The sequence below is a fragment of the Erythrolamprus reginae genome, chromosome 5 (assembly GCF_031021105.1).
Source record: "Erythrolamprus reginae isolate rEryReg1 chromosome 5, rEryReg1.hap1, whole genome shotgun sequence".
Taxonomy (NCBI): Eukaryota; Metazoa; Chordata; class Lepidosauria; order Squamata; family Dipsadidae; genus Erythrolamprus; species Erythrolamprus reginae.
This window is the reverse complement of record NC_091954.1, coordinates 46103567-46122311: the sequence shown is the minus strand read 5'-3', so window position 1 is coordinate 46122311 and position 18745 is coordinate 46103567. Positions and strand designations below refer to the sequence as shown.

At 37.2% G+C, this 18745-nt stretch overlaps 1 protein-coding gene across 4 annotated transcripts in view; it reads left to right on the top strand.

Moving 5' to 3' along the window:
* Positions 1–18745, top strand: part of DOCK1 (dedicator of cytokinesis 1) — a 466948-nt gene that overhangs the window by 102241 nt on the left and 345962 nt on the right. For all 4 annotated transcript variants that reach the window (XM_070752482.1, XM_070752481.1, XM_070752480.1 and 1 more), the window contains exons 17-20: positions 13102–13205; positions 13725–13908; positions 16571–16668; positions 18037–18126. In XM_070752482.1, the coding sequence (XP_070608583.1) occupies positions 13102–13205; positions 13725–13908; positions 16571–16668; positions 18037–18126 (476 nt within the window). The remainder of the gene's footprint in view (positions 1–13101; positions 13206–13724; positions 13909–16570; positions 16669–18036; positions 18127–18745) is intronic.

Here is an 18745-nt window from a genome sequence, read left to right as displayed (position 1 = left end):
TGGGCTTTGCACGTTTGCAGCCTCTTAGAATTATAATCGGGGCCTGTTAAGATATACAGTGGTACCTCATCTTACGAATGCCTCTTCTAACGATATTTTCAAAATACAAACCCGGTGTTTAAGATTTTTTTGCCTCTTCTTCCGAACTATTTTCACCTTACGAACCCAAGCAGCTGCTGCTGGGATGAAGGGGTTTCTTTCCCCCTTTTTTGAAGAAAGAAAAGGGAGGGGCGGCTTGGAGGAGGAAAGATTTTGCAGAGAACAACATGCTTGCAAAGGCACTGAAAGGGTGTCTTTTGAAGAAAGAAAAGGGAGGGGCGCTCCCCTTGCCTTTCTTCCTTCCCACTCACCCTTTAGCCTAGCCTTGCTTCTTCTACCCGCCCCCTTTAGCTGCTCCTCCCTGCCCTCTGTTCGCCTCCCTTCTAAAGTTTGGGATTTTCCTGAAGGATTTGCACGCATTATTTGCTTTTACATTGATTCCTATGGGAAACATTGTTTCATCTTACAAACTTTTCACCTTACGAACCTCCTCCTGGAACCAATTAAGTTCGTATGATGAGGTACCACTGTACAAGGTTTTAGTATAGGCACTTTAGTGGAAGGTGGATTTTGTATATTCTTCAATGTGTGCAAATAAGCAGTAGAATTTTGACCAATGTTTGGATTTTGAAGCACAATATGTGGTCAAAAGTGAATCCTGTTGACTTTAATAGCATTTATTTAATGTTTTCACACATATGAATATATGTATTATTTTAATAGTATTCAGCATCCAGATAAATATATGGATGTTATATCATTTTGGTTTCGGCACTATCCAGTCTTAGCCTTGATAGCCTTCATCCCTTCACCTGGGATGAATTTAGGCCTATAATTGGGGTCCAGCTCGTGCAAACTGATAAAGCCGGATATTGCCATCTTCTCTATAGTAGAATTTTCTCCTCTACATGAATTATTCCTAGATCTTTTTAAAGCATTTTATATATTCCACACATAAGACTTTTCTCCCTAGTCTGATTGGGACCCATTAGTGTGATGGTGAGAAGAGATATCACGTCTTTTATTAAAAGCATACTTATGTATGTTCTAATATGGAGATTGAATATATATCACAGGTATTGTTAAAATGCCCAGTATACATTCGATGGGGAACAGATATTTTACTGCCAGAAAATGTTCACAATCTTTTTTTACATGACCAGTGCCACAAACCCTCCAAAGTGTTTGCAAAATTTCTATCAATAGCTTTGGTTTGTAGAAATTGGTGATCTTTTGTATTACTAACTATATATATGATAGATAGATAGATAAGTAGGTAGGTAGGTAGGTAGGTAGGTAGGTACACAGGTGGATAAATGGATAGATTGATTAGGTACCAAGTTAGTGTCAACCTTACTGACCACATAGTTCAATTTTTTCAATGATGAAATGTCCCTAACCTGATCCTTTAGGTCTTCCAATTACATATTCATTGTCATTGTAACTGTCTATTCAATTTATGCTTGGTCATCTTCTTTTTCATTCCACCTTAGTACTTTCTCCACTCTTACATTTTCACCTGATGTGTCTGAAGTAGGATAAATTGAACCTGGTCATTTGTACCTCAAGTGAAAATTGTGGGTTGGTTTATTTGTTTCTTTCCTTGGCTGTGCATGGTATTTTCAAGAATCTTCTCAAACAGTAAAATTCAAAAATATCAATACTTTTCTGTCCTATTTTTTCAAAATTCAACTTTTATAGAGTGTCACAGAGCAAATCATTGCCTACATGATTCTGATCTTTATGAATGCAAAAATATCCTGGAATCTGAATATCTTTTGCAAGGTTTCCATTACCACTAAAACAAGAATGCAGTTTGGATAAAGGAGATAGAGCAGAATAAAAAAGAAGCTGAAATGGACACCTCACCTACAAATGTTCTGGAGACCTCACCTACAAAAAGATATTGATAAAATTGAACGGGGCCAAAGATGGGCTACAAAAATGGTGGAAGGTCTTAAGCATAAAACTTAACAGGAAAGACTTAATGAACTCAATCTGTATAGTCTGGAGGACAGAAGGGAAAGGGGAGACATGATCGAAACATTTAAATATGTTAAAGAGTTAAATAAGGTTCAGGAGGAAAGTGTTTTTAATAGGAAAGTGAACACAAGAACAAAGGGGCACAATCGGAGGTTAGTTGGGGGAAAGATCAGAAGCAACATCAGAAAATATTTTACTGAAAGAGTAGTAGATGCTTTGAACAAACTTCCAGCAGATGTGGTTGGTAAATTCACAGTAACTGAATTTAAACACGCCTGGGATAAACATATATCCATTCTAAGATAAAATACAGGAAATAGTATAAGAGCAGACTAGATGGACCACGAGGTCTTTTTCTGCTGTCAATCTTCTATGTTTCTATGTTTCTAAATGAATCAAACCTATAATAACAGCAAAAATGATGAGGAATAAAAGGCAAGGAAAAGCAAGAATTGGTCAGTATTAAGTGAAGATGAATTCATGGTTTTTGGTTACAACATCTAACTTTTAGCATGGATTGATTATCAAGTCATTTGATTCCCTGCCACATGAATGAAGTGCCTAGAAATAACAGGAGTTAGTAGAAATAGCAGAAACTTGTGCAAAGATCAATGGTACAATGTAAGACTTTGTTGCTGATGAATGGTGATAGACTAGGAGAGGTTAATATCAAGTGAGAAATCTTTTAGGGATACACATTTTGACCACTGCTGTTTGTTGATTCCTCTGTCAACAATACCGAACAAGTCCGGCTATGGCTTTCAAACATCAAACCCACCTGCCAGAATATTCCACCTCCTTAATTTGCATATTCAAAGCTAAAGTGGGGGGAAAAGTATTTATTAAGGCACCAATTGTGCAAGTTCTACCACTTAAAAAGATGAAAGAGGCCTGAAATTGACATCATAGGTCAGCGATGGCAAACCTATGGCACGGGTGCCACAGGTGGTACATGGAGCTATATCTGCTGGCACACAAGCCATTGCCCTAGCTGAGCTCCAACATGCCTCCAACATGTCATGCCAACATGACTTTTATACTGATAACAAGTTCAAACAGTTGCCATTACTACAGGTAATGACTGGAGGATAGAGGAGCCTCTTAAAGAAGAAGTTACAGGTCAATGAGACCCAGAAATCTTGCTTGTTTGAAGGTGACCAAATACTGTACTTACTTTCCACCATAATTTGCAAATATTGTCTCTCATAGTTGAGGTGTACCTAGGATGTCAATTGCAGGCTTCTCTCATCTTTTTAAGTGGGAGAACTTGCATAATTGGTGTCTGACTACATACTACCCCTCTCCCCCACTCCCCCAATTCCAATTCAGCACCATCTGAATTGGAATTGCTGCTCAAAATTGGAAATGGGCAAATGTGCCACCTTACCATCAACTGGAAAAAATAATGCAAACTAAAGGACTAATGATGCCCTATGGAAATAGAATCAAGAGTCTGAATAAATATGATTATTATAAATACCAGTCTATCTTTCAGGCTGAAAACATCAAACACAACTGAATTCAAGGAGGTTAGAAGCAAATATATCATGAGAGTGAAGAAGATTTTAAAGTCTAAATTTAGTTGAGGAAATACCGTCAAGGCAATTAACTCTGGACAGTTCCAATCTCTACTTACCAAGGAACATAGGTGGACTGGAATGTTGTAAGTACATCAGACAGTTGAAGAAGAGAAATGGCATAGAAATAATATCTGACGGACAGCAAAGAAGATGCACTGAAGCTAGAACATCATGAAGGCCTACTTAGCTTTATACATGGCAGAGGAAGGTATAATATGCCCAGTATTAGAGCCAGCAGGCAAAGCAGATAACAAGACCTGGCAATGGCTAAGAGCAGGAAATCTGAAGAAAGAGACTAAGAAGGTAATTCTGGCTACACAGTAATCAAGCATTAAGGAGTTTATATAAAGCCAGAATTGAGAAGTCAGTAACAAATATCCAACTCTGCAAGGAAGCTGAAGAAACAATGGACTACTTAGTTAGCTGTCCAGAAAGGATTGCACAGACCACAAACAATGACATAACAAAGTAGCACCAATGATGCATGGGAATATGTGCAAGAAACATCATTTGCCTGCAAGCAAGAATTGATAGCACCTCAAAGTAGAAAAAGTAATGGAATATGAAGAAGCTAAAGGGTTCTGGGACATTTGAATTGAAACAAAATAGTACCTGCCACATAATACTCACACTTAACAAGACACAAAGACACAAAAGTATGTATAGTAGACATGGCAGTAGCTGGAGACATCAAAATAGAAGAGAAAGGGGCTGGAGAAAAACACGAAATACAATGACTTGAAATAGAAGTAGAATGACTGTGACAAAAGAAAGCAAAAAGAGCATCAGTAGTAATAAGCACCTTTGGTGCAATCCCAAAACATTTGGTGCATCAGTTAACTACTGTCGGCCTTGACAAAATCACCATCAGTCAATTGCAAAAGGCAGCTTTTTTCTCTTTTTTCAGCCTTAGGAAGAAGGACCTGGCAACTCACTTTTGAAAAAATGCTGCTAGGAAAAGTGCAGGAAACAATATAATTTTAAAGCATAACTTTTCAAGTATGTATGTGCCCTACTATTATATTTTCTAATTTCTATGCTTTAGACAATAAACATGTAAAAAAAAAATTCATGTTGCCTTTACATATACTTGTGGCACCCAAATTTGTACTTGATTTGAGAAAAGCTGCCCCAACATTTTCTTTCTGCATATGGCACATTAGAAATTAGAGGGAACATGGCAATCAGAACCCCTTCCCCAAAGGCTTTACAATTTGAATAGTCTAGATTGAACAAATAGTTTGAAGATCTAAAAGATTTCCAGGAAGAAACCTACTCTTGCTAATCAATTGCATTGCTCTAGTCTGTCTGACATGTGTTATGGAAGTTTGTTTGACAAATTTCTGTTTTCGTTTTTCTGTAGGTCTAGAGGTCTCAAAGAATGGATAGATGGGCTACAATAACACAAGTCAGCTATGATTTTTACTTTTCATCTTGAGAAGAAGAAAATAGAAAATAGAATGAAAGAGTAGGCAAACATTGGTTCTCACTTCCAGTGGGATCATTTTGTTTCCATGTGAATTAGAATATTTGGTCGATAACATGGAATCTGGAAAAGTGCTTGCAAAAGATGGATTGATCCAAGGACTGGTCCGAGGTTTTCAGATAACTGTAGGTGCAGCTTTATTGGCCAGACAACATATGGGATGTAGATTTTGTTTTCAGCCAGTTAATAGCAGCAGGTATTCCTCTACTTCCCCTAGAGTGAAAAAAGACCAAGATTATCTTGGCATCATTATTAGCTTTGGCAAAGAGGATTCTAGATCGTTCCTGCCAAATTACAGAGACTCGAAAAAATTACTCCCAAGATATTTAAAAGTAGAAATTGTTCTATTTTATGAGCTTCTATTTGTCATTGGAATTTATGGCAGCTGGGTCTTCCCATAATTTTAGTTTGGAGTAATTAATACTAAGACTTTCCTTCTTGCAGAATTCTGCAACCAGTGTGAGAGAATTGCTGCATTGTTGGCATACAAAGCATTGCCAAGTTTCTCTCTTCCTGTTCCATTTCCTTGAGTGGTACAGACCTTAAATTCTTTTTCTAAAAGCTGTAACTGAATTTATACAGCACAGGAGCTAAATTGCACCCCTGTTTCACACCATCGCAAATTGGAATGTCCACAGTAAGATAGCTAGCTTTGTTATATCTAACTTGTGCTATATTTCATCATACAGGTTGAGTAAGAAAGGAGATATATTTTGCTGAGACAGTCACTGCCTCCCTCGCCCCCTCTTTTGTGCACCATATTGTATCCATACAGGTTTCATGACCTGAATAAAGATTTTGCATGAGGGCAAGAGTTTCTGAGATTCTCATTTTTCTAAGCACATTCCACAGTTTGACATGATCAGTATAATAATGGCCTTTCTATGTCTACGAAGCACATTCTGATTTCCTTTTGGTATTCTTTTGCTTTCTCAATTACCCAGCATGCAACTGAAATAATATCTTGTTTTCCTTGGTCTTTTCTAAAGCCTGCTTGAATATCTGGTATTTTTTCCAGGTGAACTCTAATCTGCGTTGGATGATCCTATACCATATTTTGCGAGCATATGACATTAAGGATATTATATGATAATTTGCTCACTTTTCTCCTTTTTTTAGATATTAGAATGTAGACTAAAGTCATTCAGTCTATTATCCACTGTGTCATTCTTTAGTTTCACTGGCATAGCTTGGCTAGAACATTTACTGATTCTTCTTTGGATGTTGAAATCTTTGCTATACAGAACTACAGTATATTCTTTCCATCTTTGATCTTTGAATTAGTTACTATCTTTATATATTATACATATAGTTGTAATACTGCTTTTTATTTTTTCTAACAGATCTTTGAAATCTTTTGTTAAATTCCTTCTTGAGATATTTTTCTTTTTTGTCTTCAGCTTCTCTTGGCAATTTTCAGTTTGTTCTGACATCAAGTTTGATTTCTTCTTTTAAAAAATATTTTTTATTTGAAACCTTCTTTAAAAGAAATAATAAAAGTTAATATAAACTTAAGTTGGTAAAAGAACAAGAAAGAATAAAAAGTACAAGAACAGAAAATAAGAAAAAAATAAGAAAAAATGAAAATGAATATTTAAAGGAGTAACTTCTGATCTTCATCACAAGTACAAATGTGATTCATGAGATTACATGAAAATATCTATTCTTTTTATAACACATTCCTTATCCATACACAAACCTATAAATCATAACATTTAGTTCTGATCTTGGCAAAAATTTCATAAAAAGTAACCAAAAGTTTATCGAAACATGTTTCATGTTAACCAAAGTCATGCAAGCCAACTTGTTTTTTGTGGCTAATAATCTTGATCCTTATTTCATTCAATTGTTAGCAGAGGACTTGCTTTCTCTTCAGTCCTGCCCCCTCCCTCCTGGTCACAAAAGCAACTTTAATGCTTTAGCAAATCATTTTTATAAATGCTGTAAGGAATCATTGTCCAGGTCATTGCATTGGCTTATCACTAAAACTGAATTTATGCTTTAAATGTCATCTCTTAAAATCTACATTTTTTTTTTAAAAAAAATCAATATTTCAACAATTTATTTTCTAATGCATCAGGCTTTTTTTCAACTTTTAATCCTGTAGATCTTCCAGGCTATTTTTTAAAAAATCTGTCATTTCCTCTTTGACGTCTTTTGGAAATAATCTATCCATAGAAACAGATCTCATTGCTGACTTGTTAGCTGCTGATTTCTGTCCTCATTCTTCAAATAACTCCTGGAGTATTTAAAATGTCATGTTATCCCAATGCTGACAAAGAGCAAGCCTTCCCCACCTCTTTACTTCCTGGTACTTTTCATTTGGCTCAATTGGCTCATTTGGGGACTTTGTAACTCACCATTTCTCACTTGGAAGTTTCAAAGGAACTTCTTTGTTTCTTCATCTATGGCAGCCTCTTTTCATAACCATTCTTAACATATTATTTACTCTGTTTGCACAGTTCCTCTGGTTTTGGTTCTCAATGGTTTGCAGACTTTTAAGCAAATTTATATTCCCTTTGAAAAAAAAGTAAATGTATGCTGAGTATCATATGAAAAAAAGTAAATATATGCCGAGTATCATATCGTAGACATTGGTTGGCTTTCATCTTTTTCTTTAGCTTAATATGAAATTTGCACTTGAACAATATAGCTGAGCTCTTTCATCTCTTTTTAACAATAGTGAAATCAATTTGATTTTTATGTATTCCATCCAATTATATCTATGTTTTATGCATTCCATCCAATGATATCCATCTTTGAATAAAGTGTTAGCTTTGATTATTGCTACTGAGCATGTGTGGAAGCAGAATTGTATGAGGGAATGTGCACACACAAGTGGAGCAAGCACACACAAAACATAACGATGAGAACTGGTGGTGAAGGTAAATGGAACCAACCCCTGGCCAGAATGATGAATCGAGGTGAATGAAAAACACATAGGTCTTTGCAGATAGAGAGAACCAAAAGCTCGGAAATCCGCCAGCCTGATGTTATCACTAGCAAAAAGGTCAACTTGTATGACAATAACCTGAAGCCGCCTGCTCAGAAGTTCATAAGGTGGCCCAGTCAACGATTGTAATACTGTAGGTCCCAGGTCAGGTACCGGTGGACCACCGGTGGGCATAGATTTGTCGCCCCTTTCAGAGAATGGTGAACAGTTGTAAATTGCACCAAGCAATCAAAGCAATCACAGGATAGGACTGACAACAAGATCTCCACCTGATGACGAAGGGTGTTGGGAGAAAGGCCCATGGCTAGGCCTTGTTGGCAGAACTTCAGAATCTTGGGTATTGGCACCTGTAGCAGAGATCTGCCCTCTGAACCACACCAATCACAGAATGATTTCTATGTCACGGAATAGATGTGATCAGTGGAAGACTCCTGGATGCTTGGATGGTGATGATGATGTCAGCGTCGTAGTTCATGTAATTTAGAGAGCCCCACTCAATCGCCAGAAATCATCTGGTACCACCGAGGGCCCAGATATGCCAGTGCCCTCTAGCTGAAGGAGTTTGGTGTCAGAGGAATTCTCCAAGGCAGTGATATTGACAATGATTTCATATTGGCAAACCATGCCCACTGAGGCCAATGTTGAGCCAAAAGAACCAACTCCGCACGTTCTTCCAACATCTTCTCTATGACCTTGGGTAGAATAAGCAGAGGGGGCAAAACATACAGAAATCCACACGACCAGGGACTGTGAAGGGCAATGATCCTCTCTGCCTCTTGGGATGTGCAGCAAGAATAAAACCTTACTGGGCATTCTCCGGAGGTAGCGAACAGGTCAACTAGCGGGTGGCTGAAAAGGCTCATTAGATCTTAAGTTATGGCAGGATGTAGACACCACTCTGCCTAATCAGAGTGGTTGAGCCAATCTGCTTGTCTGTTGTGGACCCCAAAAATGTGGTCCACCGTGAGAAACAGAAGATGTTGCTCCATCCAAAGTCCCAGTTTTAATGCCTCTGTCATCAAGACATGTGATCGAGTCTCCCCCTTGCTGGATCACGTGGGCCTTGGTTGCTTCATATCTAATATTGGCATCCAACACCCCAAATCCAGTTCCTTGTTGGTCCAAAGGCACCTGCTGAATGACTCTGATCTCCAGCAGGTATAGCACTACTGCTTCCATAAGCAGTATCTTGAAGGGCACTCTGGAAACTGGACATTTAATAAATGAGTGCAGCTACCAGGCCATCAACAGATGGAACATCTAGAAGAGATGACAATTCAGAAGCTACATTAAAGTATTTCTTATCCATGGAGGAAGACCATTGATGTTGCACGTTGTCAAGAAACAATTGGAATGTAGGAATGACATCCATGTCAGGTGTGCATTCCACAGATAAGGGATACTGCATAGTTGACAACTGTTCTGCCGAGGCAGTTAGCAGGGTTTTCAAGTCCAGATGCATTGTGAGCTTTGAAAAGCAACAATTTAAATAGGGCTGGAGGAAAAAGCCCAGATGAAATTGGTTTTTCTGGAGAAATGCCCTCGTCTTCTGAGAGCTTGAAGTCTCCATGCTCATCAACATCCAGAAGAAGGTCCAAGGCACTCTAATCAGACTAATCTGAATAACAGTCAGGACTGCGAGTCCTGTGGTAAGCAATTTCCCGGTCACCCTGGTACAAGCCACGAGCAAGGTTCTCGTGGGAGAAATGTGGCTGTCTGTTCCTATGCCAGAGATTCACAAGGCTCTGTTGCACTGCTGCCATGATGATCATTTGTAGTTGGGCTGGGTCAAATGGACCTGGGGCAAGCCCACGGAACCCCTGGAATTATGGTCACCAGTGAACCTTCAGCAGACAGGGGGCTTCAGCAGACATGGGGAGTGCCCTGGCCATTGAGGGAGTAGGATTGGAAAACCTAATGGACTCACAGATGTTAGGCTTTATAACTTCCAGGCTGGGGTTATCAAGGGCCAGCTTGTCCCCCTGGGCCCCCATGGGGCAGCCTGTGCTCCCCTGTGAAGAAGAAGGGCCAGTGGCTTGCTTGTCAGCATGAGCATAGATTTTCTGAATCACTTTGTTCCTCAGTTTGTCCCTTTCCATTGCCTTGGATGTTTTTGTCTGGGACTCCCTGGGGTGGAAAGGAGCACAATGCCTATTGTCTCTGGTTTTGGTTCTGGCAGATTTCCTCTGCTTATTGCCTGAGGCATTTTGGCTAGAGGAATAATCCCTGGCATCCGCCATCTTGACATTGGTCTGCCTGGTAACTAATCAAATAAAATAACCACCACAGGCTGAGGGATAATTGGTGGGAAATAACAGTCATTGATGCTGACCTAGGGCAATCCCTTTAGTGGTCCAGGCAGCATAAAAAGAAACCTCTTTCTTCATTTGCCTTCTGAGTCCCTGGCTGCAGCCGAAGTTGATGAGGGAGGGGATGCATCGATTGTAAGCAAGCTTGAGAGTCTGTAATCAAGGTCCCCCTCCCCAGCAGCCAGTGGACAAGTGGGAATGATACCTCCACCTTGCAGTTCACTAGTTTGCTGACAAAATTAAAGCAGCAAATCAAAGCCTTATAGCTGGGACACACAGGTGCAAGGTACACACAGCTAGCGGAAGGCTAAATATCTCAGGCAACCCCATCCGTCTCCTGTCTGCAGTCTGATATAAGTACAAAAAACAATCACTCTGACTACTAGCACTACTAGCCCGAGATCCTGGGTCTCAGCCCCAGCAAAAACAGTGGATAAACCTTGAAGGGGAATGTGAAAAGGGTCCCCATGGCATATCAGGCCACAAGCGCCTTAGTGATCTAAATGCCACACGAGGTGGGGCAGCTGCTGTGGCAAGAGTCAAAGCTCACAACTGATGCTCTCTTCTATGCTCAGATGGTATTGGAAGTAGAAGGCATGCACTCAGTGAGTGGAAAAGCAATTCAGTCGATAGTCTTGTCAATAAAAAAGATTAGCTGACAATTCAGAATGGACAAACTTCTGCCATGTCTGTCCTCTCTGAAGCTGGGCCAAGATGGTGGGCAGAGCTTTAAAGTTGATTGACAGACTCAGTCATCATTCTAATCTGAAAAAGACAACCCATTGTGAATGCTAGCTCACCCACCATGGAGAAAACTGAATTTTCAGAATTTGATAAGCTTACCTTCTTCATTTTAATTCCTAAATCATCTAATCCCAAAACATTTTCTTCTTTAAATTTCAAATGTTGGCAACCCAGTGTTTGACAAGACATCGAGCATATTCTATCAATTTCAAATTGAATTTGCTTATCAGATCTATAAGGTTCATTTTTTTCCTGGATCAATGTTTTGTCTTAGATAATTGTTACATTGAACAGTTGTCCACAAAGTCTATTTGATATTGTTCAGTCATTGATTGTACTGTATTCAGGTATTATTTTTACTGCATAACTATAAAAGAATCCTTTTCTTTCTTAGTCATGTCTTGAATAGCATGCAGTGTTTCATCTTTGACCAAAAGGATCCAATTATGGTCCAACAAATTCGTTGATACTGAAGATATCAGTGTATAGCTGATTCTTTCATCTTTCACACTGCTCAGCTTTTCTGTGTTCATATTTCTTACATTCCAAATTCCCACTGTAATTCTATCTGCAGGTTTGGATTTTCCGAAAGGCTTTAATGTAGCTATCTCATAAATGTCATTAGCATTCTAAAAGATCCTTAGTTCTTCTTCAGTAGCAAGTTGACTGTAATTCAACCTGTTTTGTTCTGTTGGTAAAAATACAGAAATGGTTTACTATTGCCTTTTCTCACTCATTACAAATTGATGTTTTTGCTCATTTCCCTAAACTGACAATCCAGTTCTAGTATGTTACCATATTGCTGCTGTCCAATATAAGTGCCTGTGTATTTTACTGGGCAGATGGGATAACCTAAGTCAGTGTTTTTCAACCAGTGTGCCGTGGCACACTAGTGTGCCGCGAGACATGGTCAGGTGTGCCGCGAAGCTCAGAGAGAAAGAAAGCAAGAGAGAGAGAAAGCAAGAGAAAGAGAAAGCAAGAGAAAGAGAAAGAAAGCGAGAGAGAAAGAGAGAGAGAGAGAGAAGAACAAGAGAGAGAGAAAGAAAGAGAGAGAGAGAGAGAAAACAAGAGAAAGAAAGAGAGAGAAAGAGAGAGAGAGCAAGAGAGAGAAAGAAAGCAAGAGAGAGAGAGAAAGAGAGGGAGGGAAGGAGAGAGAGAGAAAGACATAGAGGGAGGTAGGGAGGGAGAAAGAAAGAGAGAAAAAAGAGAGGAAGAAAGGAAGAGAAAGAAAGAAAGGGATGGAGAGAGAGAGAAAGAAAGAGGAAGGAAGGGAGAGAAAGAGGGAGGGAGAAAGAAATATAGTGAAGGGGAGGAAGAGAGAGAGAGAATTTTTTTGTCCAAACTTTTTTTAGCCGCCCCCACCCCACTCAATGTGCCCCAGGCTTTCGCAAATGTAAAAAATGTGCCGCGGCTCAAAAAAGGTTGAAAATCACTGACCTAAGTGACTCAAATGGGAATAATTATTCCTAGAACCCATGTGCCATGTTCTTTGTTTATTCCTCCTGGGAATACTTCCTTACACAGCAGGACTGGAACATTGTTGTTAGCTTTGGGATATGTTCCTCAATAAATAAATAAACAATATTTTGACTCATTTGCTTAAATCAGTTCTCTTTATCTAGTTTTATGATTTGTATAGAGAACAGAGAATGTTTTAGATCATTTTATGAAGAAAGATTGAATATTCAAAAGTTTTCAAAGTTTTTTTCTCTCTCTCTCTTCCTCCCCCCTCTCCCCCATGTGTTTGTATGCAAACACAAACACACAAAATACAGAGAATGTTTGATGTATCTTTATGATCGACTTGTACCATAAATTGAATCGCACAATCTTTGTTTTCTTTTTCTCTTTCATTTCAGCCTACATTTCAAATTTCTTTTTTGATGCAAAGCACCTAATAATTTCTAAATCTTCATTAACATATACATCTTGTTTTTTACTATTGCTATACAGTATTTGTCTTTATTAGTTGTTTTACAGTATACTCATTTGTTTTCTTTTGAACAGCCAAAGATAAATCTGAGAAAATATTTGCTCTGGCATTTGTTAAATTAATGCGATATGATGGAACAACTCTTCGAGATGGAGAACATGATCTTATAGTATACAAGGTATTATATTAAGTATATGATATAATATTTAGAGGAGTCAACAATTTAAGGATTTTTTTGTTCAAGTAATATCGAAGAATAATTTTGCATGTGATCAAATTTTATTATCTCATCAGATCTAGGCACAAGAGTATGTACTAGAAGGAACAGCAAAAGTTGTTTTTCATATAGGCATTTCAGTAAAAATCAGACACCTCATTAAATAATTCAAGTTTTTATGATTTAAAGATTTTGGAATGTTTAAACTACATACTGTTCAGTAATTGAAGTACTGTATTTCTCTTCCTTGTTCCCTCCAGACTTAGTATGTTTTATGTTGGTGATTTGCCACTGGAGTTGAAACAGTGTTAATATTGCTCTGTGACATTTTGATCTACTTTTCAAGGCGGTGAAGGCAGTGAAGAAGACATGCAACCAATTATGACACTGTTAAAAATGAAATAAACACTTAAAGGTGTTTAAGTACAGCAGGATATGAGTACTGTAAAAATTAATACATATCTTGTTCTGGAATTGCAGGCAGAAGCAAAGAAGCTGGAAGATTTTTCAACATATTTAAGCTTGCCCTCTACTAAACTAGAATTGGAAGAAAAAGGTCACTCCACAGCTGGCAAAGGCATGCAAAACCTTGGAAGCTGTACCATCAGTAAAGATTCATTCCAGATATCTACTCTTGTCTGCTCAACAAAACTAACTCAAAATGGTAGGGATGATAATTTAGTTTGTGTGTTGTAAGGATTAATGCTGACAATTTCAGTTCTGAGTCAGCCTTTTATTTTGGGGCCTGGAAGGTATTCAGAAATAAAATACAAAGTGTTGCATATTTTATGCAACCTAGTCAACCTTTTGGAATGCTTTTTGACATGACCTTATTTGAAGCATCCAAAAAAAGTATGACCCTTCTAATAATTTTGGATTTGCATCATACCTGATCACTGGTCATATTGGTAGGATTGATGAAGAGCTGCACAGTTAACACAAATACCAGTGAACAGAAGAAGGAAATGATGGAGATTAGATGCTACCTGTAGCTTCACAAATAAAACGAATACATTGTGTTAGAGATGCCAGAGTTTAGCTTTCTTGATATCTATAAGAAAAATAGAAAAAAATGACTGCTCTATAAAACACATGCGAGTTTTCTTGTTTTGAAGATCACAAATTATTTATCAGTAATTTCCCATAAAATTATGAAGCCATTAATTGTAAAAATTAATGTCTTAGAATTTGAGTTCTCTTGCTTTTATCTAGTTTTAGAAAATTTATATTGTTTCTGTGGCTAAATCTATTTTTTCAGATTTTAGGTTAAATTGACTGGAAGTATGGTTTGTTGTCAGGAAGCAGCACGGATGGGAAATTTCTAGTTCACAGTAGAGATGCAGCTCATGGCATTTCCTCTCTAGACTGCCAGTTTCACACTCTTTCCACAGGCCTTGCACTGTCTTCCCAGCTGGGGAATAACTCTCAGTAAGAGCTCAAGCAGCAGCTGTTTGCACAAAAAGAGTTTCTACCCCCTCTCTTTTCTATAAAAACAGAGGGGACACAGAGTGGTGTCTACAGTTTATGTTAGCTTTCAGCTCTTTCTAAAACTGGTCATCTAAGATTGTCCATTGAGGCAACTCAGCCTTTGGAACACATTAACATTCCGAATTAAGATTTAATCCTAATGTCTCCATCGAACCAATTGGAAATTATTAGATAAAATATTAAGTTTTCTACTCCTATTTGGCATTTGCCTCTCGAGGAGTGATATAGTTCAATAAAGATGAAAGGATAATGGAGAAATGTTATACAGGTGAAATGTCCCAATTATTACAGTGCATTTTCTTCAGCCCCATATTAGTGTCACTGTTGATGATTTCTTTCTTGGTGATAGTTCGCCCACAAAATTATTTTTTGAATATTATTCATTATTTTATTTTCTCCTGGCTTGTTGAGTTCATTATAGAAAACAAATCTGAAGAAATAATTTTGCTTAAGAAATAATGAATAAAGAAGGTGGAATAAAATAAATCTTGTTGCGTTTCTTATTTGAAATGACATCATATAAATATCAAAATCTGGGGGAAAATCCATTAAAATTATTTTAATAAATTAGGGAATGTTTTTAAGTTGTTCAATATAACATGTATTTAGAAATGTATTTACAGTGGTACCTCTACCTAAGAACACCTCTACTTACAAACTTTTCTAGATAAGAACCAGGTGTTCAAGATTTTTTTGCCTCTTCTCAAGAACCATTTTCCACTTGCAATCCCAAGCCTCTGAAACTGTAACCAGAAAAGGCAGGGAGAAGCCTCTGTGGGGCCTCTAGGAATCTCCTGGAAGGAAACAGGGCCTCCACCCTCCCTGTGGTTTCCCCAATCACACTCATTATCTGCTTTTACATTTATTCCTATAGGAAAAATTGCTTCTTCTTACAAACTTTTCTATTTAAGAACTTGGTCACGAAACAAATTAAGTTCGTAAGTAGAGGTACCACTGTATAATGTTATTACCTGGACAAATTGAATACTTGAGTAATGGAAGGTGGAAGGAATTTCATATTGGAACATCTTCTTTGGAACTGATCTTAGTATCTGCTATCTATATCTACATTTAATTTAATTTTTATTTCATCTCCAGAATAATTTGTAGGAAATGCAAATTATTATTATTATTAATTGGACTTTTATGCTGCCCCTCTCCGTATAATTAAATTATAACTTTATAATTTCCCTCAGCATACTAAAGCTGATAATAACTCCGTTGTGATATTGCTTTTATATGTAGGCAAAATCATATTGATTTTAAAGAAGTATTTCTTTATTTTTGATGTTTTATACTGTGTGCTAAAATTGTTTTTAAGATTGTCTTTAGTTTGTCTGGAACAAAGTAAAGGAAGTAAATCATATATTATGAATTGTCTTTATTTAAATGTATCTCATTTATTTATTTGATTACCATGTCATTGGATGCAAAAATTCAAAATCAACACGTGAAATGGCCTACTTTCTCCTGTTCCAGAAGCAATGGATGATATAGATGATTTCTGTATTCATATACAGTATGTGTATATACATGTAAAATCTGATAACTAGACTTATTAGTCCTTGGGCTACATCTGATTCTTTACAAGAAATCTTTTGGACCAAAATTACTTATCCTTACCAATGATAACATGCTGAAAATGTATTTTGGAGAGTTCCCTTAACATTCTGCAACAAATTTATGGGATGGCATGGGAAAATATTGTACCCCTTTCTGTAAGATTAGATTTTGATTAACATATGTAAAATTGCATCTGATAGAAATTGTTCCAGTCTTTTTCTGCGGTTATATTTTATGCATGATAGGATAATCCAACTTTTCTCCCTCCTTTTTAGTGGACTTACTGGGACTTTTGAAGTGGCGATCTAACACAAATATATTGCAACAGAATTTAAGGCAACTGATGAAAGTTGATGGAGGGGAAGTTGTTAAAGTAAGAAATATTTTTGCTTGGTGGGGGCGATCGACAAAGATTATTGATATGGAACTTCAACTGCAACCAGTTGAAGTTTATGATGCTCATATCAGTCCCTCATACCCATCCTCCCCGACCTGTGCCACAGCTCTTGTGCACCCCCTCATACCTTCTCTGAATTGTGTTGCCTTCTCACACTTGCAAACCCTGCTATTGTGATGTAAGTTATTGAATCCTTGGTGGAATGTTGCCAATACCACATTTGATATTATAAAAATTCCTCAAATAAAGATACTTGAGGAACATAAGATACTATTAGGAATATAATATAACAAATCATACATATTAGATATGAATGCCTGTTGCTATGTCATTAATCCAGAATACTTTTTATCTTTAAAAATGAAATCTGAACAGATATCAAGTACGCAGAATGCAGTATTGACTGATTGATTGTATTTCTATGCCGCCTAAATCCCAAAGGATTTTACATATACTCATTTGCAGCATATATGGTCTACATTCCATCCCAGTGATAGACATTGTTATAAAGAATTTCAAAATCTACACTGTCAGGACTTGGTTTCCTCAAAAACAGCCAAAAGTCCGATATTCAAGAAAACTACAATGTCCTAGAAACACCTTGGAGGCCGATGATATATGGCCTGAGTTAATCACTAATTTCAATTTCCTTTGACTATGATTTTGTTTAGTTACATTTCTCTACAAATGAACATAAAATGTATCCACATACTGTATTTTTCAGACTATAAGACAGACCTTTTCCCCTCTAAAAGAGGGTGAAAATTTGAGTGCATCTTATATACCAAATGTAACCCCGCCCAGCCTCTCAAACAGAACTTTCAGCGGCTGAAAATATCCTCTGAAATGGCTGGGTAAAAATTTTCTGGGCTGGGTAAAAATCTTCTGAAACGGAGGTTTCAGAAGCTGAAAAAAAAATCCTCTGAAGAAGTTTCAAAAGCTGAGGAAAAATCCTGTGAAACAGAGGTTTTAGGGGCTGAAAAAAACCTCTGAAGGAGATTTCAGAGGTTTGAAAAGCAAGGCGCAGAACTCACAACCAAACAAACTCACAACCAACAAACTCTGGGAACAGCTGTTTGGGGGTATTCCAGGAGGCTGATTTATCCACCAATCAGCTTTTTTCTTATTTTTCTCCCCAAAAGCTAAGGTGCATCTTATACTCCGGTGTATTTTATAGTCCAAAAAATATGGTACATACTTTCTTGGGATTGTGAATAAAGCATTTTTTGTTTTATTTTCCACTGTAAAAAATAATATAGCCACCACGGTTGAGCCAGTAGCTTTTTAGATAAAGTTCACTTTTTGAATATCGGTTGTAATATTGACCATACTATTTTTTTTCAGTTCCTTCAAGATACACTGGATGCATTGTTTAACATTATGATGGAGAATTCAGAAAGTGAAACATTTGACACATTGGTGTTTGATGCTTTGGTAATATATATATATATATATTATACATCATGTATATAGATACAAACATACAGACATATATTGCTTTATAGTGATTTATTTCATTTAATATTTGTCTTATGTAAGCAGTGAAACCTCTATGAATCTCAAGTTTTCTCCGCCAGTGCAGTCATACTATTTTCCAAGGACTTTTTGAACATGAATTGACAACATGAAATATTGTTTTGGACTTTATACCATATAAGTAATCTTAAACACACAAGTTTTGTAAAAACTTTCACCTAAATAAAATAAATAGTAACAGGCTGACAAATCCATAAACATTGACTCTTTAGTGTATGCTACTTAAGGTCCCTGACATACTGCCTTTGGGCACTTACGTGAATTATCATTACTTGGGGAAAGAACAGCAAGTTTCAGCAAGACCGAAAAGCCTCTGGTACATTTATAGCTATATTAAAAATATAGTTTTAAAATCACAACTTTTACTGTGATTATTTCATTTCGATTCCTTGATGGAAGGATTGATAACAGCATGGCAAGCCATCATATGTCTGGCTTGGGTTTAGATGGTATGCAAAACCAACTACTTTGAATGTTAAATTATGGATTATGGCATAGTTTTATCGCACAAGGACTT